At 42.8% G+C, this 23583-nt stretch overlaps 2 protein-coding genes across 7 annotated transcripts in view; one reads left to right on the top strand and one right to left on the bottom strand.

The window, feature by feature from the left end:
• BBS9 (Bardet-Biedl syndrome 9) overlaps nt 1–23583 on the bottom strand; it is a 434982-nt gene that overhangs the window by 151417 nt on the left and 259982 nt on the right. The window lies entirely within an intron of this gene.
• On the top strand, nt 1014–3211 carry LOC311516188 (uncharacterized protein). Its single transcript, XM_084619994.1, has 2 exons — nt 1014–1904; nt 2527–3211. Exons 1-2 carry the CDS (start codon nt 1562–1564, stop codon nt 3108–3110), a joined length of 927 nt encoding a protein of 308 aa, XP_084476120.1. The 5' UTR covers nt 1014–1561; the 3' UTR covers nt 3111–3211.

Consider the following 23583-nt stretch of genomic DNA (forward strand, 5'->3'; position numbering starts at 1 on the left):
TAAACAGCTGTAGAAAATAAAGGAGCTTCGCAGGAATGACTATTTGTGTTTCCTCTTTCTTTTCCAGTTGATCAATATCTAAACCTTCATCAACAAAAAGTGCAGTCTATTATCCTCCAGCTAGATCTCCTCTTCACAGCACAGAAGAACGATCTTTGATATTTGGACATGTTCTATTATTTTAAACTTTCACATAGCTATTAAACTCCCCAAAACAGACAAAGTCAGAATCAAATCTCTTTTCTGGAGGTTTCCATTTCTACTCTTACTTCTCTTCTGAATTCTCCTTCTGAGATTAACTCTTACAAGAGTTCTTACAGAAGGGAGAAAAAAAAATGTTACACATTCAGTCTCAGTGGCAAGAAGGCCAGCACATGAGGCAAAAGCTCTGTAAAAAGCAGATCTTTCCTTTCTATGAACACCACTGGAGATAAACTGAATAGCAAAACTATTTCACAGAAGAACTCCCAAAGTTCTGGGCAATTTCATATTCAATTACTTGTAGGCCTGCCTGCAAAACAGTAATCCTTCTCAAAGTGCAAAGAAACTGCAGTTTTCAATAGTGTTATAGTCTAGGTGCCATTGATGCATTAAAGGGTTCATAATGGTCACTCCAGTTGCATACTGTTTGGGGAGCAGAAGAGAACAGATTGTTCACTCTAGAGATTTCCCCTTTTCAGCATAGTCTCTTTGCAATTGTAAAGAAACAGAAAAAGCATGGGAAGCTTTTGCAAAAAGATTTTTATTTATTTAAAGATAGTTTTACATCTGCCTAATGGAAAATGGTCTTCTCATCAAGTTTCAGTGAGGGAAATGCTAATGGAATAGCTGATTAATCAGTTAAGTACTGCAGAACAAACCAAATTCAGACAAATTAATGTTTTTTCCACTGTTCCCAAATGATTCATGGAAAATGTTTCTAATTTTTGTGCAATTAAAACATTCTGCTGAGTTAAATATATAGTCCTAAATTACTGTGGACAATCTAAACACATCCCCAGTTGGGAATACACTGTGAAATGGTTCTGCTGTTTCCTTGTTTCGCTGGTTTGTTCACTGATTAACGTAGCCTGTACTAGTAGTTTTGGTAGATTGTTCTGTAGAAAACTGAGGCCTGGTCTAAACTACCAAGTCAGGTTGATGTAAGCTGCCTTGCATCGACCTAGTTGTGCATGTGTCTACACTTAAATTTGACTCCCACTGGTGTAAGCAAGCACTGATCCATGGTCAATGTACTGACATCAATTCAGTGTGAGACTGTGTTAGCTAGATTGACCCTAACAGTCCTCCAGCAGCTGTCCCACAAGGCCTGACATTGACCACTCTGGACACAAATGTGAACTCCACTGCCCAGTAACATAGACCTGAAGCCCTTCCACACCCTTTAAAACCCCCCAAATTTTTGAAATGCCCTTTTCTGACTATCCACCTTGGCAAGCACATCTAGCAGCTCTTCATTGTTGTGTGCAACTACCCAGCTAACTATGCTGGCTACACGCTCCAGACGCGCTCTGGCCTGGCGCAGACAGGAGATATTGGGCTCTCCTGGGCCTATGGGAAGATGTGGCTGTGGGGATACAGCTATGGACCAGCCATAGAAAAGTGGACGTCTACAAGCAGGTTGCATGGGGGAATGCAGGAGAAGGGGTACAACAGGGATCAGCAGCAGTGCCATGTGAAAGTTAAGAAGCTGCAGCAGGCATATCAGAACGTCAGGGAGGACAACAGGCAATCCGTTGCCAAGATGCAGACCTGCCACTTTTACAATGAGTTGCATACCATACTTGACATGCGACCGGGGGATCCCACTATGTTACGAGCCAAGACCTTTGAGACTCCACTGCAGTCCAATCAGTCATGGCAGTCAAGCATGGGCAAGCCTGATTCAGGGGATGGAGTCTCAGGTAAGTGTATTTCCCATTGCAGTGATGTACTAAGGATGCCTCCAACTTAACAGGACACCTCTATCAACTTTTCCTTGATTTACTCATATTAAAAGATATAGCATTATCTCTTTTCAATCCGCTGCAGAGTTAGGTGGGGGCTGGTAAGGCCATGTGGACAAGTTTGTTTATGTCCTTTTGAGTCCTCCTTACAGATTTCAATACACTTTCAAGGAGGTACTCTGCAATTCTCTCTCAAAGTTTCTAGGGACAGCAGCCTTATTTCGTCCTCCACTGTAGGACACTTTCCCATGCCAGTCAGCGAGAACTTCAGCAGGCACTATTGCAGTAAACCGTCTAGCAGCATCAGGGCCCAGGTGACTTTGGAAAACCAGGAGCAGCTGAAACATGATGCCATTACTCATTGCCATTGCCCTGTACTCATAGATTCATGTAACCAAGCAATTGCCTCCTCACTTCCCTAACCTCTCCTGGGTCATACTCACCACGGCTGGCTCTGAAGAGCAGAAGTGTCAATAAGCACGTCTTGTTCAAAACTTTAGGGAAGGGAGTTCTGAATCTTAAGTTTCGCTTACTGTTCTGGCTATACTGACAATGGTACCTGTGTGTGTTTTATCTGTAGCTGCTGCCATTGAAGCCTTGAGGGATTCCCTCTCCACAGCTGCAGAATGCCCGACCCAGATGAGGAGGAGAAAGAAGAGGACTCAAGATGATCTGTTCAATGAGGTCCTGCAAGCCAGTGCTGCATCAGACCGTGAGCAAATGGCCTGGAGGTTGAATATTGTAGACAGCCTGGAAAAGGAAAGAGTGGACAGGAGAAGGGCCCAAGAATACATAGGTGCTGGAACTGGCTTGAAGTGGTTTCCATCATATGCAGGGTTTACAGCTTGGTTCAATGGCTCTCAGCACCCCCACCATACAAATTGTTCCAGCACCCCTGCAAGAGTACCAACAGGAAGAGGAGAGGGAGATGCATCAAGACATAATGGGGCTTCTCTGGCATCAAATACAGATGCTGCAGACTCTTGTGGACCTACAGATTCAACAGTCATGGGCTCATCTCCCTTTGCAGTCTATGGAGAACTCCATTTCAGTACCTCCTTACACCATCACCCCTATATTTCACATGGCACCGGAGGCCACATCTCTATCCCTTCACACCAGGGGCCAATAAGTACAATTTCAGCTTCACATACACTGACCTGAGAGAGCCACAGTTGTTACATGTGTAGCTAAAATGGACATGAATGTTTCTTCCCCTTATTAACTACAGTTTCATTAATTTAGTAAGTTTTAAATGTATTTGCTTTTAAATTGCACAGATTTTTCTTTGGACTGATTTTGTTACTCAAAAAAAATTCTATTCTTTGAAAAATAATTCATCTTTATTAGTTCACAACATATGCTGCAGAGTGCATAGCGGTACTGAAAGCACCCACTTGGTTTTGCACAGTGTGACACAACTCATAGGATCAGTGACAAACACAGGGTAATAATTATAAATGTATAGCAAGCACCACAGAATTAATACATGCATTGACAGCGTTATATTTATAGATGTACACCAAACACCACACAATTCCTAATGCCCCTCAAACTGCAGAGCCAGGTAGAGCACAGTCCACCACACCACATTACTGTGGCTTGCTGTTAAAGTACTCTTCCAAAGCCTACCTGAGCCATATAGCTCAGGGTTGAGCCAGTAGCATAGCTGGGGGGCAGCGGCCGCTTCCCCCATCAAGCAGAAGTGGCACCTTTTTAATTCTTTGGCGCCTTTTAAATTTTTACTCCCCGGCAGCGCTCCGGGTCTTGGGCAGCGGGTCAGGCAGCGCTCCGGGTCTTTGGCAGTACTTCGGCGTCGGGTCCTTCACTCACTCTGGTCTTTGGTGGCATTGTGGTGGCGGGGAGGTTGTCCTTCAGTGCTGCCAAAGACCGGAGCGAGAGAAGGACCCGCCGCCGAAGACCCGGAGCGCCGCCGGGTGAGTACTAGTGGGTGGTGCCTTTTTTTATCTCCGCTCCCCCTGTTTTCTCCACCTGGCTACGCCACTGGGTTGAGCTCTTCTAATAGCCCTTGTGTCTGGCTGTTCAAATGCAGCAGAGAGCATCTCCACCTCCACCCTCTATCCCGGCGGCAACTTTCCTCCCTTTGCTCCACAGATATTATTCAGGACACAGGAGGCGGCTATAACCATCAGGATTTTTTTTTCACTTAGATCCACCCTTGTGAGTAAACAATGCCAGCATCTCTTCATACCATCAAAAACAGATTCAACTTCCAAGCCGGTAGCTGAATCTTTCCTTCGTGCTCTCTAGCTGGCCAGCATGCAGCTTCATTAGCCAGAGGGGCAAGAGTAGGCTGAGTCCTTCAGGATCACCACTGGCATTTCAACACCACCAATGGCAACCCACCAGTTGGGAAAGAAAGTCCCCGCTTGCAATGTTCTGAACAGTCCTGTGTTCTTAAAGATGCAAGCGCCATGCACCTTCCCTGACTAGTCAATACTGATGTTAGTGAAGCATCCGCAGTGATCCACCAAAGCTTGCATAACCATAGAAAAATAACCATCTGTTTATGCACTATGTGGCCAGGTTGACTGGTGCCAAAATAGAGATATGAGTGCTATATATCGCTCCACTATAGTTCGGGAACCCCACTGCTTCAGATCCATTCACTATGTCCTGCATGTTGCCCAGAGTCACAGCCCTGTGTAGCAGGAGACCATTAATGGCCCTGAGCACTTGCATGACAATGGCCCCCACAGTGAATTTTCCAACTCCAAAATGATTTCCCACTAACCCGTAGCAATCTGGTGTCGCAAGTTTCCACAGTGCAATCGCCACTTGCTTCTCTACTATCAGTGCAGTTCTCATTCTGGTGTCTTAATACCAGAGGGCTGGAGTGAGCCTGGCACACAGATCCAGGAATGTCGCCTTGTGAATCCAGAAGTGCTGCAGACACTGCTCGTCATCCCAAGCCTGCATTATGATGCGACCCGAACAGTCAGTGCTCATTTCTCAGACCCAGAAGTGGTGCTCCATGATCTGTAGCTGCTCCATAAATGATACCAACAACTTTGACTTGGTTCTTGCTATGTTCCACAGCAATCTGGCCTCCACAAAAATTGTCATATTCCCTGCTGATTTGGCTGTATCAGAGGATTGTACATTCTGTGATTGCAATGCTCATGAAAATAGTGCAGAAGTGTGCAGGCTCCATGCTTTTGTCAAATATGGCAGGCAGCAAGGAGGGCCATGCGGGTTCATGCAGTTTTTTTAAAAAGAGAAATTAAGAGATATAGATGACATTATGGGATGGAGAAACTTGCATGATGGGAAATTGACCCCTTGCTCCCAGTCTCACCTGCGTGACTGTTGAGGTTGGATAGTGGGAAGATAATCTACATCCATCATGCGAGAGCCTGGCAAGTTTGTATGATGTGCAGATGTATTTTGGGTACAATGACTTCTTTTGAATTCATAAGTTGCCTCAATTCATAAGTTGCCTCAACCTGTAACAGTGCAGGGGATTTTGGCAGAAAACTCTCTTATGACAGCACATATGCTGTTTAAGTCGTCAAATCCTCTTGGGCATTTTTCTAGGAAGAGGTTGAGTGCATGTGGTATGCAAGTAATAGGAATGGCATTGGGAAATGCCACTAAAAACTGATCTAACAGTTGTTTTCATTAAAGAAGCATTATGGGACATCATGCAAAAAACTCTCTCAAATCAACTTTCTGTAGTACCCTTAGTAAAGCATCACTGAGAGTGGAATAATTTTAACCTACCTAGCCATTCAATATCTAGCAAAAGAAGTTTCTTACTAGCTCTGAAAAAAGGATGAATAATGATAGCTCCCTTCAGCCACATAAGTCTGTTGTTTCATCCAACAATGCATTCACCTGACAATCATGCACTGCTTGGAAAATAAGTTCTTTGTATTCTGGTCTGAGCTGGGGAAGGTAAATATTTCTTAGTTGTGCAGGACTTTGGGAAGAGTCCCACCTTTCTTTGTGTAATGGCATGAAAAATCAGTTTACAATGAGGCCTTGTCAAGGGGAATATCAGCTCAGACAATAACTCTTGACAAATGCCAGCATAAAGCTCTCACAGTATCCTTCAGAGTGCACTGTCTGACACAAACATCCAGTTTTTGTTGTGGTCTGGGACTCAGGCCCTCCACCTTTATTTTTAGAGTGCCTTCTCCCCCAACTATATTTTGTATTTAGCATAAATGTGTCGGGCTTGTTTCGTAAATGTGAAATACTATGGAAAAAGAAGTAATAGAATATTACTGCCAGCAAAGTCAATGATAACGGATTTTCAGGGGATAGCTTTGCTCATTCAACTATGTAAACCATACTTGATGGCTGTATTTTGGGGGGGCTAGGTGGGGGGAACAAGGGAAAGGTCAACTTTTTTAGTAGTCTCCCATAATAACTTTTATACCATGAAGGTCTAGCTTTTTGTAGTATATGTACACTATATATACACACACACACACACACGTGTGTGTATATATATATATATATATAAAGAGAGAGCATGCACACACAATTTTGCTGGCTAGCTGCACTACAAAAATGGCTGGCTAATACACACACATAGTAAATTAGTGCTTCTAATTTTCTGTTTTAACCGAAAGACACTGATCAAACATGTCCAATACAAAACAAATATAACCAATATACACTCGAAAAACTCTGGTAATGGTTACTTGTATCTAGGGGATTTTCTACATTATGGAGGTGTGATTTCTAAAGCACATTAATTAGTCTGTGTAAACCCTGCTAGTATGCAATAAAGATTTCCTAGTATGCTTTAATATATTGCTTTTTGTTATTATGTTAAAGCGCACTAAGGAATACTACAAAGCGATTACTCGTCATAGTATATACAAATAGAAAGCCCTGAAAAACCAAGATTATCGAAAATCTACATAAAGCTCAAAAATTGCTTAAAATAAATACCCCAAAATGAAAATAACCCCCACCCTCAAAACCAGAAGTCTTAACAATAATTCAGAAATTTCCTTTCTAGCATCCATCTCTATACTGCTTCTACTGTCGTCTCAAACAGTATACAAAATATTACTTCTTCTCAATGTGAGAATCAAATGCTGCATCACTTCTTCCTACAAGACTTTTCACCATAAAAAATTCAGGGGATGGCAGCTTTTTCTTTTTTCTTCTGATTTATATCATCATCATCACTTGGCTTCTCAGCATACTTATATGTCCTCCCTTGCATGCTGCACTAGAAAGACAACACTTGCAGAAAGTCTAAATTCATGACTTCTAAATTCTCCTAGAACTATTAACATGTACTTCCATCTCACTTAGAATCTGATTATGCATAGTCTACTTTGCATTGCATCAGTGTCAAGGGACAAACAGTATGGCTGCTAAATTAGGGAAGCACACAATGCCAAATCATGCTATTCAGATCACTACACAAGAACAGATTCATATGTTAATTTGGCCTGAAATAGCCAGAATTTGGTGACTTTCTGGGCATGTTTGATGGGGTATTTGGTGGGCTGAGAGAATGAAGGGGTGGATAAAAGTTTCTGTAAGGGTATGTCTACACTAAAAAATTAGGTCGAATTTATAGAAGTCAATTTTTAGGATGTGATTTTATACACTTGATTGTATGCCTCCCCACTAAGCGCATTAAGTCAGCGAAGTGTGTCCACAGTACCGTGGCTAGAGTTGACTTTTGGAGCATTGCACTGTGGGTAGTTATCCCACAGTTCCCACAGTCTCTGCTGCCTGTTGGAATTCTGGGTTGAGCTCCCAGTGCCTGATGGGGCAAAAACATTGTCGCAGGTGGTTTTGGGTACGTCGTCAGTCGCCCCTCCCTCCGTGAAAGCAACGGGAGACAATCGTTTTGCGCCTTTTTTGCGTGTAGACACCATACTGCTGTCAGCAGACGGTGTAGTAGGACTGCTAACTGTCGTCATCCACCACTTCCGCTGCAACTCTGCTCTCCTGGTGCCATGAATCCACCTCGCATCATTCTGTATAAATATCTATTCTCGTGGCATCCGTAGTCATCCACCGCTTCTGCTACAACTCTGCTCCCCTGCAGACGACATACCACAGCAAGCATAGAGCCCGCTCAGCTCACTGCTGCTGTTATGAGCATTGTAAACACCTTGCGCATTATCCTGCAGTATGTGCAGAACCTGCAAAAGCAGGCGAGGAGGCGACAACAGCGTGATCACAATAGCGATGAGAACATGGACACAGACTTCTCTCAAAGCACAGGCCCTGGCAATTTGGACTATCATGGTGGTAATGGGGCAGGTTCCTGCTGTGGAACACCGATTCTGGGCCCGGGAAAAAAGCACAGACTGGTGGGACCACATAGTGTTGCAGGTCTGGGATGATTCCCAGTGGCTGCGAAACTTTCGCATGAGTAAGGCCACTTTCATGGAACTTTGTGACTTGCTTTCCCCTGCTCTGAAGCGCAAGAATACCAAGATGAGAGCAGCCCTCACAGTTGAGAAGCAAGTGGCAATAGCCCTCTGGAAGCTTGCAACGCCGGAACGCTAATAGTCAGTCAGAAATCAATTTACTGGAGTGAGTAAATCTACTGTGGGGGCTGCTGTGATCCAAGTAGCCAATGCAATCACTGAGCTGCTTCTATCAAGGGTAGTGACTCTGGGAAATGTGCAGGTCATAGCTGATGGCGTTGTTGCAGTGGGGTTCCCTAACTGTGGTGGGGCAATAGACGGAACACATATCCCTATCTTGAGACCGGACCACCTTGGCAGCCAGTACGTAAACTGCAAGGGGTACTTTTCAATGGTGCTGCAAGCACTGGTGGATCACAAGGGACGTTTCGCCAACATCAACGTGGGATGGCCGGGAAAGGTGCATGATGCTCGCATCTTCAGGAACGCTGGTCTGTTTGAACAGCTGCAGGAAGGAACTTATTTCCCAGACCAGAAAATTACCGTTGGGGATGTTCAAATGCCTGTATTTATCCTTGGGGACCCAGCCTACCCCTTAACGCCACGGCTCATGAAGCCGTACACAGGCAGCCTGGACAGTAGGAAGGAGCAGTTCAACTATAGGCTGAGCAAGTGCAGAATGGTGGTAGAATGTACATTTGGACGTTTAAAAGCTCGCTGGCACAATTTACTGACTAGGTTAGACCTCAGTGAAACCAACATTCCCATTGTTATTGCTGCTTGCTGTGTGCTCCACAATATCTGTGAGAGTAAGGGGGAGACGTTTATGGCGGGGTGGGAGGTTGAGGCAAATTGCGTGGTGGCCGATTACGCACAGGAGACATGACCCACCTCCTTCATGTATGCTGTGGTTATCGTCAGGTGGTGAGTGGTGTTAATTGCTCCTTTTTGACCCAACATTGTGGCGAGGATATTTTCTTCTAGCTTGTCAAGGCCAGGGCTTGGGTCATCAGGCCTAGTGGGTAGTGCCAGAGCCAAGGGTCAGAAACCAGGACCCAGAGCCAAGTGTCGGAGCCACAGTTGGAGGTTGGAGCCTGATCTGTTGTAACAGCCAGCTGGGGGATCCACCTAATTGTACAGGCAACGTCCTAGTGTCCCCTGCAGGCTTTAGTAGTATGCCTGGACCAATCAGGGACCTTGGAAGCACTGCCAATCAGGCCCTCTGTGGCAACCAGCTTTTCAAAATACAAAAACGGGACACATGCAGGAGCCCTGCCCCCCTCAGTGGCCCTGCCCGGTGCTCCTCCTCTTCCCCCTGCAGAGGCCCTGCCACCTGACCAGGCCAGAAGCTGGAGCTGGGCAGTGATAAGAGCCACCCAGGGAGCCTGGGCTGCTGTGGGGAGCCCTGGACTCTCCACCTGCCCTAGGTGGGGGGCCAGGGGCACAAAAGCAGAGCCCGGCCCATGTCCCCACCCTCTGAGGCACACTGCACAGGGGAGGTGGAGGGTCCAGGACTCTGGGGTTCCTTATAGCAGCCCACGCTCCCTGGGCATAGGTGCTTCCGCAAGGGATGCTGCCGCACTCCCAGCTTTAAGTGATTTCTATTATATACAGGGTTTGCAGTTTGGTTCAAAGGCTCTCAGCACCCCCACTATAAAAACTGTCCCAGCATTCCTGTTCCTGGGCGGCTCTTACTACTTACTTACTACTGCCCAGCTCTGGCTTCTGCCCTGGCCAGGGGGCAGGGCCTCTGCAGGGAGAAGAGGAGGAGCTGTCCCAGAGTCATTCAGCCAGGGACTAGAAATGTACATTTTGGGACTGTCCCACCTAATTGGAGACAGGTGGTCACCCTACTCACAAGGCTCACCACTGCAGTCAGTGGGAGCCCTGGAATCCCCTCCATCCAGTGGCTGAGCAGCTCTGAGGGGGCCCCCGCCATCTGTGGCAGCAGGGAGCTCGGGGCGGGGAGGAGGGGTACCCTGCCACCTGTTGTGAGTGGGAGCTCTGGGGTCCCCTGCCCCACCTGCAGGGGCTGGGCTGCTGCAGGGTCCCCTCACCCCATTTCTTCTCATCCTTTATCTTGATGTGTAATTTCTCATGTTATAAAAGAAGGTAGAGCTGTAACATTTTGCAAGTCAAATATGTCCTCCTCTGGAGCCTGATCTAAAGGCCCCTGAGGTCAAAGGAAAGATTCCAACTGACTTCAAGGTGCTGTGGATCAGGCTTGGGGGGAGAAGAAGGAATCTGCCTGACAATATATTTAAATTAATGCTCAGTTAAGATGAACTTACATAACTCTTAAAATCTCATCCCAGGTCAGCATACGCTCACGTTTTCAATGTCCCTGATAGCATGTGGCAGGATGTGTTGTATGTTAGATGCTCATCTGGTTGCACAGATTGTACTTGAGGAAGAAAAGGATATCTGCATGCAAGTATGAAAAAGTCAGAAAATAGCCCTATAGTGTAGATGTTGAAGTGCGAGGACATGAACTAATTTTAAAAGCTTTCAAAGGGTCTAAGAAAACATGGTCAGTGTGAATTTACTTTCTTTTCCTTCCCTGTTTCCATTGGTTTTCTATCATCAGACATGATATATCGCTAATTTCTCTACCATAAAACTATACAAAACTCCAAAGCCTCAAATTACCAGCCTTCTACATTAACTGAGGCCAAACTGTAGCAAATATGTACCTTTTTTAATGGCATAATTACAAATTAGTCATTTTTGAAGAGCAATGATTTTCAGTTCTTTGCTTGGAATGAACTTGGTCCTTTGGAGGCTTCTGTAGCAGTGGCCAATAGGTTCATCCTCTGAAACATCTCATTCTGAACTAAGGGGCCAGCACAACAGTCTACAGTATTCTATGACAGACCAAAGGGACACAGAGAGTTTCTCTTGTTTCCTGATATGAAATGGTCAGTGGCTCACTCTGCATCTCAGGTCAATATGCTGAGTTATGTAAAAAAATAAAGAGAGTTTGAAAGAGGCTTGTTTCATACGTCTACTCAAAATACCAAAAAGATTCAATATATTGCAGATCATCAGCAAGCTTGACTGAAAGGCAAAGTTCTATTCAAGAACACAGCATCTGTAATACATGATGACTTGGACTGGTATTTAGGCAGAGTTTTAAAAAATCATCTTCTCTCATATTTGTCCCTTTGATAAATGGTTGGAAGTCCCATTGAATTAATGGGAGTTCTCCCCCCTATGTCAGAGAGGAGAATTCAGCCCTCAGTGAGTGAAAAAATAAAATATGACCAGAAAATGTGCTGACATTCAGAATGAAACATGGTGGTAGCTAGACTCATGTGAAAGAAGAGCTGCTAGGATTAACAAACAGAGCAAGACTTTCAAAAAGTGTGGGACTGTTTTAAATGATGTGAGTTTTGTGCAATGTGAGAAATTATAAATAGTAAAATTATGTCAATCAGATTTGTTAAAATGCCCATCTTGTGTTACAAAACTGCAGTTTTTTTTAAACAGCAAACTTTGCAGTTCTGTGAAAATATTGGCTTTGTCATCCAGATGCAAGTGTCTCAGATTAGTTTCTTTGAAGTGATGCACAAGCAGGAGGGAAAGCATGCATGATTTTTCATTTTTGAGCATTGAGGGGAGTGGAATTGAAGAAACTGGCAGGAAGTAGTAATGTTACCAATATATAGGAAGGGACATCACTAAAATTCTCAAAGCAATAGACTCATGACACACAGGAAGCTACTTTCTGATTTGAAACCATGTTCATGCTAGTGAAAAGAGACATGTAAAATGTATCAAATCATTCTGCACACCATAAACCCCAAATTCAAATGTGGCTTGAATTTTTGCAGTCCTTTTTATTTTGTAGTGACAATTTAAAAAAGGATCTTCTGGCTACCATCTCATATATGATTTTAACTGATCTTATAGGTTGTACTCAGACTGAGACCACATGACTGAACAATTTCATCCTTTTGCATCATTTCTGCTGTGACACACTATGTTTTTAGAGAAGGAAAACAGTTTTGATTACAAGCACATTTTTGTGAAAGATAGTAAACATTCATCATCATCATTTCTTGTTATTTAACATATGTATTGCAATAGCACGTAGAGGCCCCAGAGAGGTCGGTGCCCCATTGTGCCAGGTGCTGTACAGATGTATAGGTTATCTGCACCAAAGAGCTTCCAATCTCAAAAAGGCAAATTTTGACAGTTTTAGCAAAGGTCTGATTTCTGTTTTATAGCTCCAGTCCATTATTTCTTTCAGTTAGTAAAATAAAATAAAAAATCCTGAACAAAGAGCTAAAAGCAAGTCCTGGAAAACCAAGTAGCTGAATTAAATGAATTATACGAACATATGGCATGAAAATAGCTGGAAAAGAGCATCTCTTTACTTGCTCTGTCATTTGTTCAATTTATTTTTCTTTTGTACAACAGAGGCGCTGTCAACTTTATAAAAGTTGAAGCAGTACAGTAAATCCTGTGTTCCCCCCATACAAAAAGCCACTTTGTCTCATTCTTGGCATTTTATTATAAAAACAGAGATTGCTTTACCAAACTGTGCAGGTTGTCTTGTATGGAGCTCTCCCTACATATCCTTTATCTCTTTGGGACTAGTAGATGTAAATTCATTTGGTGACATTACCAAGTTAAACCACCCTCTCTTGTCTGAAAAGATCAAGGTCAAGGCTTTCTAAAGTGGCTAGAGATTTGGGAGCCCAACTTGAGGCACTTTAAGATGCCCGATTTTCAGAAGGGGGGTGTGCAACAGTGTGTGCAAATCAAGGTCCTTTAAGATGTTTCAGATTACACACCCCAAATCACTAGCCACTTTTGAAAAATCTTGGCTAACAATACTATATAGGACACTTGCTTGGCTGAATAATTAATAGGACTGTCAATCATAACAAAACAAGAAAAAATGTCTTGGCCTCATGTCAGTTTTCCATTTGGCTCACACATGACAATAATTGTATTTCATTAGAGAAATGTAGGGACCACTGCTTTGTTTTTGGCCTGGATTTCTGCCACTAAAGTTGAAAAGCAAAGTTGTGAATAGAAGAGGATATGAAAAGTCAGTCAGTGAAAGTCAGAGAGAGCAGAACTCCTTTGGCTAAACAACAGTAAGGCTAAGATTTTGTCACAGATATTTTTAGTAAAAGTCATGGACAGGTCACGGGAAATAAACAAAAATTCACAGAAGCCTATGACCAGTCCCTGACTTTCACTAAAAATATCCTTGACAAAATGGGGAGGTGGGTTCAGCACTGATTGCTGCTGGGGCTTGGGGTTCCTCGCCGCTGCGGTTAGTGGGACCTCTGGAATCCACTCCGTGCAGTGGCTGAGCAGCTCTGGGGGGCCCCACCATCTGTGGCAGCAGGGAGCTCTGAGGGGGTATCCTGCCACCTGCAGTGAGTAGGAGCTCTGAGGTCCCCTGCCGGACTCCTTCTACCCGAGCAACCCTACATAAAAAAGGGCAACATTTGCTGATTGACAAAGCGAAGATTCTCTCTGACTGGAAATGACAGGTCACAGAATTTAAATCTTAACTTCCCTACTAGTTTAGAATTCCTTATCTTTTATTGATTCCACAGTAAATGTTTGGAAGAGAAGCTTTTGTTCTAGATCTCATTAATCTATTTTAGTACTAAGAGTAGATTAGCCAGGATATTATACTGTATGCCTCATACATTCCTTCACATAACTATGACTTACAATATACACTGAAACTACATTGTGATCTCATTTACGTGCAAATCAGTAGACACAGAGGATCAAGTTATCCACACGGGAATCAATTTTACACAAGACATTGCTTTTAATGTGCTGGAAAAGGGATCAAAATACAAGGTATTTTTTGGCAGGAAAAGACCCACAGTTTTTCTGAAATATCGGGAATCTATTGTACAGCTGACCTGAAAGAACAAGTTCCCTACAAATTTTATGCCTTGATCACAGATTAAAATGATGTAGGATATGGCCCAAATCAGAAAAGAAATTGGTTTCATATAGTCCTCCTCATACTCAGAGAGCTTTACAAAGTAATTAGTTAAATAATGCAGTTCCTTTGTAGGAAACAAGGCAGACATTATATGTTACTATACAGCAATAACTCTTCGTTATAAGAACCTGTTTTACTGTTAGAAGGAATTTTAGTCCCGAGATCATTGTTATCTCTTATCTATAACTAGCAACATGATTATTATATAGATCTGAGCAAAAAGGACTGGTTTAACATTTTATCACGAAGACAGCTGGCTTGAATCTACTTTCACTTTCACCAGTGTACTCCAATTCATTTCAATGGAGTTACTCCGGACTTACATGGGAGAAGACCCATCCCATCACCTCTAACAGCACGGCATACATCTTGACTATAATCTCAATGTTGGTTGTATTATCCAACTACTAATTCAAGAAAGAATGCCAGTGTAGAATGCCTATTTGGCTAAATAATAGCCCAACATCCACAGAGGCTATATCAGTTACATAAAGCTCATCAGTTTTAGAGTACAGACTGAAACAGTAGTAGCCAATTACACCTCTACCCCAATATAACGCAACCCAATATAACGCAGGTTCGCATACAACGCAGATAGCTCCTACAAGCTGCTCTGAGCAGCGTGTTAAGGGTGCCGGGTAGAGGCAGAGGGGTTGGATAAGGGGCAGAGGATCTCGGGGGTGGTCTGGATAGGTACCCCCAGGGGACAGGGTCTGGGAGGCAGGAGCTGTGGGGGGGCACTTTTGGGGGCCCCGCAGTCCCAGAGTGGCCCAGGGGATTAGCGGGGGGCTGGGAGCAGCCCGCTCTGCTTCCCTCACCCTGGCCCCAGCCGTGTCGCTCGGGGAAGGAGGCTTGGGGGAAGGGATTCCCCCCGCACTCACCAGCAGTGGCAGAAGCGGAGCAGCCCAGCCCCAGCCCACTCCACTAGCTCTTAACTGCGGCGCTCAGCTTCCCACCACCGGTGAGTGCAGGACTTTTCCCCAACCCCCGCCCAGCGACATGGCTGGGGCCAGGGCAAGGAAAGCGGAACGGGCTGGGGCTGCGTCGCTCCGCTTCCCGCCGCCATTGAGTGCAGAGGGCGTCCTTTCCCCAATCTCCCCGCACCCATCGGTGGCGGGAAGCAGAGCCCCATGGCTGGGAGGTGGGGAGTGGAGTGGGCTGGGGCCATGTTGCTCCACTTCCCACCGCTGCCGATGAGTGCCTGTCAGTGGGCGGGGGCATGGATAGGGGTCAGAGCAGTCAGGGGACAGGGAGCAGGGCAGTTGGGTAGGGGGTGGGATCTTGGGGGTGATTAGGGATGGGGTCCCTCGAGGGGACAGTCAGGGAACAAGGAACAGGGGGGGCAAAGCAAGTTTGATATAACGTGGTCTCACCTATAACGCGGTAAGATTTTTTGTCTCCCAAGGACCCCGTTATATCGGGGTGAAGTATACTTTAATTTATTTAATAGATTCATAGATTTTAAGGCCAGACGGGACCATCATCTAGTCTGACCTCGTGTGTCTCTTCCCTGAATTCATTCCTGTTTGAACCAGAGCAGATCTTTTAGAAAAACTTCCAATCTTGATGGAGAATAAATCACAATTCTTGGTAAGTTGTTCTAATGGTTAGTCACTGTTTAAAATTTGCACTTTATTTCAAGTCTGAAATTATCTAGCTTCATTTTCTAGCTATTCGATCTTGTTATATCTTTGTCTGCTAGATTGAAGAGCTCTTTATTATTAAATTTGTTCCCATGTAGGTACTTATGGACTGTGATTATCTAGTCTGATCTTATACATAGGCCATGAAATTTTACCGAGCAATTCCTGGATGTAGCTCAAGCACCCATCTATTTCTAATAATATCTATCACCAGGCAACAAGAACTCAGAACTTAAAATGTAGCTGATGGGATTTTTTTTTTTAGGCTTAAAAATTTATTTGCAAATGTATGCAAATACTACAAAAGGGATACCTATCCATATCCTCGAGGAACCCTGACATAACTTTAAAATACATCATAAAAATACTCTTAGTGCAGGAGTAAAACTTAATATAACCCACTACCAAGTAAGCCAGACAACTTTAAAATGATTTTATTTGCAAAAAGAAAAGGAGTACTTGTGGCACCTTAGCAACTAACCAATTTAGTCTCTAAGGTGCCACAAGTACTCCTTTTCTTTTTGCGAATACAGACTAACACGGCTGCTACTCTGAAACCTTTAAAATGATTGTTCATAATATTTATCACCCTCTAGTTGCACATTTCCAGCCCAACTATCCATTTGAATTGAGGCATCCTTCGTCATTCCATACACATCAGATTCTCTCTTTGATCTCCAGTGGTAAATTTAAGGGCTGAGTAAATGTTCTTTGAAATGCACAGCATGGCACAGCTGCTTATTGTTACATGGAAGACAGTATGTCATTAAAATGGAAACTCAATTAATATAGTGGAACATCCCCCTAATCACAGCCCAACTTTGAAGTTACACCACTTTCAATGATAACTCTAATTTACAGTCAACTAGTTTTCTTCAAGTGCAACAACATTCAGCCTTCAGTTGAGGTCAGAATTAATAAAGCACGCCTTTCATCAAAACACCGAGAACTACTGGCAATGGACTCTGCTGTGGTATTTGAAGTTATAATATACTGCAAACACCCAGCAGAGGGGCATCCTCCCATGTTAATCACATGAAACTCATCAAGTCTGCGGTTTTCATCATTCAGCTGAAGGTTTTTATAGCTCTACAAGAAATTATTTTAAAATTAATAATGTTAATTTAACCACACATTTATTTATTTATTTTTTTTTACTACCGAGTGTTTCAGCAACATTCTAATTAGGGAAGGGTGAACTAAATCTTTGCCCTGAACTGCAACTGAACCAAATAAAAAATATTGAGATTCAGATTTGTTCAGCTTCTCACCCTCACCCTTCCTCCCACCCCTTTTCACCCTCTCTCTCTACTTTGTGGTTTCAGTCAGGAGTAGAACTACAAAAGTATAATGAGAAAGGCTATTCTTGATGTAGTTCCAAATGTGCCAGAATCAAGAAGCTCCTCATGCCTGTGGAGGAAAAATTCAGTGGACCCAAGTAGGCCTAAAACTTTGGTCAAGCTAACTGTGTATATAAAGCATAAAAAGAGAGTCAGGAAAATTCCAGTGTGGGGCAATTGCAGCAACATAGCTTAAGAAATATCTCCCTAACAGCTAGAAATTAGGAAAGACCGTTAACCACAAAAGAACAACTTGTCAATAACAGGAAACGCTTGTTTTTGCTAAACTCCAAGTAAGGCAAAGCTACTGTTGAAGCTTGCCTTATATGCCAAATAAGGAAAATGCTGTTGAAGGAAGTGGGTTTGACAAATTGTGGTTTTCAGCAATATAAGCGCCTGTATTTTCTGTTTACGCCAGAGCAGCTCCGGCTGACTCTCCCTGTATGCGCATGCTTGAATAAAGGAACCTCAGGTTTGTTCTGATCCAAACACAACGTGTGGTTAACTTTTCCATGACATGCCTGATTTCATTACATTTCCAGCTCAAATGCCAGATTAAAGTGTCAGAACTGGCCAAATCTGGATAAATGCTCTTGGATTCACAGATCTGGGCCTGGCACTCCCACCCTGAAATACTGGGCTTGAAAGCACCTACACCAGTTGCAGAAGCAAATGGCAGGGATGTTTGCTAACAGAGCTCATCAGTGCACCTTTAACTCTTAATGGTTTTAGGATACATTTTATTTATTTAAGAATAAGGAAAGCTATGAATTCAATCCCTATGGTGTAAAACCTAGTGAAACTGAACCTGACATTTCCTGGATAGAGGGAAGAAACCATTGCCTTCCTCCTACTCAAATGCTATGGGAGCAAATTAAAAGCAACGGTCCTTTTCTTTCCTTCCAGAGATGGGAAGATGACAAGACTCCCTCCCCCACATCCAGGCAGGAGAAGATGAATAAAGAATCAGGGTTGTCCCACTTCTGTTTAATTTCACCCAGTAGAGTTATGAGACATAAAAATACTTTTTCTGCTGTAAAAAGCCATTAGGAACCCTTTTCTTTGCAAACACACCTCAAAAGCAGCTGCACTTTACAAGTTAAAACTTTCCAGGTTCCTAGTACTCTCTGTGAATCTTTGGCAAGCCAATCTGAAAACATTAAAAATAGAGGTTAAGTCTACACTGTGATAAAACACTCACAGCACCAAATCTCCGAGCCTGGATGACCTAACTCAGGCTTTGGGGCTTAAAACTGCAGCACAGACATTTGGGCACAGGGCGGATCCCGGGCTCTGAATCCCTGCAAAGAGGAAGGGTCTCAGAGCCTGGGTTCCAGCCCGAGCTCGAATGTTTACACTGCAATTTTATAACCCCTCATCCCGAGCCCTGTAAACCTGACCTGGGCCACCTGCGGCCATGCCCCGGGTTTATGATTGTAGTGTAGACCGGTGGCTCTCAACCTTTCCAGGCTACTGTACCCCTTTCAGGAGTCTGATTGGTCTTGCGTACCCCCAACTTACACCTCATTTAAAAATACTTGCTTACAAACTCAGACAAAACACAGAAGTGTCACAGTGCACTATTACTGAATAATTGCTTACTTTCTCATTTTTACCATCTAATTATAAATCAATTGCAATATAAATATTGTACTTACATTTCACTGCCAGTATACAGAGCAGTATAAACAAGTCATTGTCTGTATGAAATTTTAGTTTGTTCTGACTTTGCTAATTCTTTTCACATAGCCTGTTGTAAAATTAAGCAAATATCTAGCTGAGTTGATGTACCCCCTGGATGACCCTGACATTCCCCTAGAGGTACACGTACCCCTGGTTGAGAACCACTGGTGCAGATATACTTAAGGTCCTGAGCCAAGTTCATTGAAATGAATAGAAAGACTCTTGTTGATTTAATCAGGTTTTGAATTAGGCGCTAACAGAGTTCAAAGTAATAGAAAAAATTAGTTTTATGCACATGAACAAAATATGAAATTCAAATTTACAGAAGGATGCTATTTTATAGCTCTGTGGAACGACAAATACATTACATTTACATTAACTATATAGGTGTGGTTTTATGCTGCTATTTCATTGTGGAATTTCACAGTTGCATATGTTTTCCATTATGCATTGGGCCAGATCTAAGGGCCGGTGAGTAGGGAGGCTGCCCTAAGTGCCAACTCCCAGGGGGTACCACGCCACTGTGTGGCTCAGCCCTTATTTTATTTTATTTTATTGCACTCCAGGCTCTGATTGGCCAGCTGTTTTGGCTCTGTTGATTGGCCAGCATTTTTTTTTCTTTTTTGGCTCTGCTTCTGTGTGAAGGGGAAGAAGGAGGTCAAAAATATCCTCTACTCTTGTAGACAAAATGGCTAGGGTTGTTCCTGGCAAGTACATAGTTAAATCAGAAGAGATACTAGAACACTATTTTTTACCTTTTTAAAAAATACAGGAGTAAGATAGGTTTCAGAGAAATAATTAATGCAATGTTAAAACTGCAGTTTTAAATACTGATGTCCAATAAAACTTGGAGTAAGAAATTTCCATCAAAAATCTCTGGGCCAAATTCTGTGGTGATGTAAACAATTTTGTAAGTTAAAAATTGAGGGTTATTCTGCACTCACTTGCACCTAGTTTAGACTGGTGTAACGCCACTGATTTCAACAGGGAGATTCCTGGTTTACACCACAGTGAAAAGAATGAACAAGTGGTGGTAAAGTGGCAAAGTTGTGTAAATTAGATATGCAAAATAATGTAACGTACACACGTCAAGGGGGTAGAAAAAGATGTTGTCCCAGGAAAAATAATTATCAAAAGACTTCTTGTACTCTACTTTAGCTCATACTGCATCATTTCTGGATTCCTAGATATACATCTGTTGGTGTAAATGGCATCATCTCTCGTTGACTTCAGCAAGCACTGTAGCTGCTTAGGCTGCTGCTATTTTGGTTCCCACAGAATGTCAAATCTGTGTTAGAACTGTTCTGAACACCCACTCAATACCAGATTAGTGCAATTCACTGTTCTCTTCCAATATATCTGATAAGACACTATACTATTTAAATTACTACAGATTTTTCCCCTAAATGCACTGCGTGAAATCCTGCCCCTATTGAATTTCATGGAAAATTTTCCACTGACTTCAGTAGGGACAATTATTCAAAAGCTAAAATCATCACAGTAATTTCAATTCCTCCACATCACTCCCATAAAGATGGATTTATACTTATAAGGTTAGATGTGTACCTTAATATACAGTAGACCCTTTGCATCCTGAGATATGCATAGACAATTCTCATTGCCTTAATTTTGTGCAAAATGAATGACTTACGATTATTAGGAGATCACGAGGTCAGATACTACATGTAAATGGGCAAAGCTACACGGATGTCAATAGGGCTACACACATTTATACCAACTGAGGATCTGGCCTATTAACCTTGTCTTACCTTGGCTGGGTGTTTAACTCTAATCTTAATAATACAGCAAGAAAAAAAATGGAATCCAGCATCACCAAAGAGGTCTGCAGTCAGTCCTGGGTACTTTGCTGACTGGTGAATACTTGGTTTGTCAGACTTGATCCATTCTTACATTGAGCTGTTCAGTAAAGTTGCTGGGTTTTGTTGTTATTTTAAACCCTACAAGCATGTCTACCACCCTTGTTAGCAACATGCCCTTAACTAAATTAAGAAGTCATTATTAAAATCCAATTTTGGTTCAGTTTAAAAATAAAGATCACCTCACTAGTTACCACCTCTGAAATAACTGTCCATGTTTTCTATCTCTGGTTACTACTAGCAAGAATTCTGAAATAGAGAGTCAGAGTAATAAAATTCTTTATCACCATGCTGATTTTCTGTGGTTTTGAGCAATTAGATTGTTGCTTCTGATTCAACATTACATTTGCGCCTTGTCTCCCAAGAAAACAAAATATTACAAAAAATAAAGCATAATGACAAGTTTGGTTATTAGAGAAAAAATTCTTTCGCTGACAATTATTTTTACTGAAAGCCTGTATCAACATTATGAATCATTTGTGACCACTTATGCTTAAGCTGGACATATTAATATTTAATCGGTTTCAACACAGAGCTAGCAATAGGATTCCACACCCCAAGGCACTAATGCATTGATTCGAACTGTACTTAGATGAGGTGAGTTGGAATTGCAGTGCTGCCAACTAAATTTCATATAGTACAACAAATGACTGAATCCCAAATCTCAAGCAGGATTTCTGCTTTTATTCATTATGCATGACTTTCTCTTCTTTAAATTATTCATTTTTTAAAAAAGTTATTGCTTTAGCCCTTTTAACCTTCATATTCCTTCAGTTTCTAGCTTTTGTTAGCTGTAATATCAACTGAGCAGTGGACTATTTTTCCAACAACATAATAAAAAGCTTTTCATGATACTGCATACTGATGTGTCTTGCTACCCTTCCACCCTTCTCTACTTCCTTTCATGAGGGGAATATTGGGAAGATACATATCCTTGAAAGTTGCATGAGGAAGAGGACAGACTCAAATCAGGCATGTAACATAATAATTATATCTGATGCATGCAGGGTGGCTGTGTGTTTCCAAGAAAGCTGGCAGCATTCCTTGTTCGGGGCCTGCACCTTCATCTGTCAAAAAACAATGCTTTGCCTGTTTTTTGATCTCGCCTGAACGAGCAGCTGCCAGCTGACCCCACCAAACTGACGTGTAGTTGGCTAAACACTGGTGCATCAAGGACCTTCGCCCACCAAATTTGGCTCATGTTAACAACTTACCCCTGCTGACCTAATCTTCCAGAACTTTCTCCATACAAGCCCTTGAACCATATCTCCCACTCACGCAGAATCAAATCCACAGGATGAAGGGAAGGGAATGAGGTTGCTTGGCTGAGGAGAGGGAGGATTGGAAATTCTTTTCTTTCACACTTAACTGAACAGTCCCCTGAACATCCTCCCTCTCTTTCTTTCTGTGTCAGGTATCCTAGCTTTTCACTTTTAAAATCGCAACAATCTAGTTGCACACAGTGATGTAGGAATAGTTTACAGTCTGGCTGGAGCACAAAAATGCATTGCCTTAGAAATTTATTACACAAAGTTGTTAATTTACAGCTTGTCTTCAAACCAAACAGCAAAGAAAGTTTAGATATTATTTAAAGGTATTGGGGAGGCATTAGAACTTGGGTCTCCCACCTCCCACGTGAGTACCCAAATCATCATACAGTCACTCTCTTGCTCTCTCTTTGGAAAGGTTAGTAACTGTTGTTCTTTGAGATGTGTTGTACATATCCATTCGACTGTAGGTGACTCACAAGCAGTCCCAACTGGAGGTGAGTTCAGAGTTGATTTGAACAGGGACTTGCCCAAATTTAGTATTGTCTCTAGATTGTTGAGAGATAGCACAGTGAGAGGCAAACGAGCGACATGATGACCGGCTTGCTCTGGGCAAATGTCCAACAGGGGGAAATTGGCCAGAAAAGCTGCAAGGGTCATTTAAGACCTAATTGAATGACCCAAAACTCTACTCGACAGCTTCACATTAGCCAACTGGTAACACAGTGAATACTACTGGATATCCAGGATTAAATCCTTTGTGGCAAAAGAAGACTGACCTTCATTCTGTCCACAAATGTAATAAATAATTGAGCGGAAGACCTGAAAGGATTAGTCCATTCCAGAAAAACAGTAAAGTTCTTCTAATGTCTACAGCATACAATCTCTCCTCCCCTCTCCTCCTTCTCCATGAGGCTTTGGGAAGAAAGTCACTAAGAAAATTGTTTGATTAATAAGAAAAGTGAAGACAACTTTCGTAACCAAATGAGTTGGGTGAGGATGAAGGCAGGCTTTGTCCTTGCAGAAAACCATATGTGGAAGATCTGATACTAGAGTCCTCAACTCCTTTCCTGGCCAACGTAATGGCTACTAAAAATGCTACCTTCGTTGAAAGGTACAACAAAGAGCAGGTTGCCAGAGGCTCAAAGGCTAAAAAGACTCATCTGCTTTGGTAAGACTAGATTTAGGCTCTATGATAGACTAGCGTTCTGCACGCATGGAAACAGTCTACCCAAACCCTTTAAAAATCTTACAGCCATCAGGGTGGAAAAGAAAAAAAGTTATCCACAAGTGAGAGAAATGCCAATATAGCCACTAGCTGTACTCTGATCAAACATCTGATCTTGATGTTTCAGGGACAGAAGGTGTTTCTATTAAGCATGTGCTAGGCTAAGAACAGGGGAAACCCCTTTCAGTCTGGACCATTTAGTCAGGTAAGTAGTTCTAGCTGATTATTTCCTACTATT

The sequence above is a fragment of the Lepidochelys olivacea genome (assembly GCF_965140295.1).
Source record: "Lepidochelys olivacea isolate rLepOli2 genome assembly, chromosome: 2".
Lineage (NCBI taxonomy): Eukaryota > Metazoa > Chordata > Testudines > Cheloniidae > Lepidochelys > Lepidochelys olivacea.